Source organism: Pyxicephalus adspersus, chromosome 4, assembly GCF_032062135.1.
Source record: "Pyxicephalus adspersus chromosome 4, UCB_Pads_2.0, whole genome shotgun sequence".
Lineage (NCBI taxonomy): Eukaryota > Metazoa > Chordata > Amphibia > Anura > Pyxicephalidae > Pyxicephalus > Pyxicephalus adspersus.
The window spans coordinates 110,454,177-110,454,927 of NC_092861.1; the positions used below are offsets into that span (position 1 = coordinate 110,454,177).

At 33.2% G+C, this 751-nt stretch overlaps 1 protein-coding gene across 1 annotated transcript in view; it reads left to right on the forward strand.

The window, feature by feature from the left end:
* The first annotated feature begins 400 nt into the window (after window positions 1-400).
* The window catches only part of RAB32 (RAB32, member RAS oncogene family), a 32,745-nt gene continuing 32,394 nt past the window's right edge, over window positions 401-751 (forward strand). The window contains exon 1 of the mRNA XM_072409288.1: window positions 401-732. Within this exon, the coding sequence (XP_072265389.1) occupies window positions 522-732 (211 nt within the window). The 5' untranslated portion in view covers window positions 401-521. The remainder of the gene's footprint in view (window positions 733-751) is intronic.

A 751-nucleotide genomic window follows, 5' to 3' on the forward strand; every position in this document is an offset into this window, starting at 1 on the left:
CTGTAAGGCAGGAGCACTGGTTACTCACCATGCAGCCCTTACTTAATATATTATATTAATTAATATATTAATATATATATATATATATATATATGTATATATATATATATATTTATTTATTTATTTATTTAATGCTAATTTCACTTTAAGTACCCCTCCCCCTCCTGGCCTCTGATTATATGATTCATTCAAACGTTGTTCAGTATTTTTTAAGCACTGTTATGTCATTCTGAATATAATTTCTCCTCTTCCCTCTGCAAACTGCAATTTCCTGTCGTGTGATATGCAATCAGGTGGTTGGTTAACTGAAAAACAGTTATTCTGACAAAAGAAAAAAAAAACCTCACATATAAATACATATCACACAATTTTTTTTCTTTACTTTTGACTTTTTACATTTTGTAAACCACCATACTGCATACGAAATTGAGGGTAAAATTGGGATTTAGAAGAAAAAGAACTGATTTCCTGTACAGTACAGCCTAAATTTTGATGTTACATAGACATACCCTGCTGTTATCATGGTCAATGGACTCTGTAGCCACAAAGATCATTTCTTCAAAGTGCTGGTGCTTGGAGAGACAGGGGTTGGCAAAACTTGTGTTATCCGACGTTACGCTCATCAGCTTTTTACTGAGCATTATAGAACTACTATAGGAATGGATTTTGCCTTCAAAATTATTGAATGGGATGATGGAACACTGGTCAGACTGCATCTATGGGATATAGCAGGTAAGGCTTTTTTCATGTA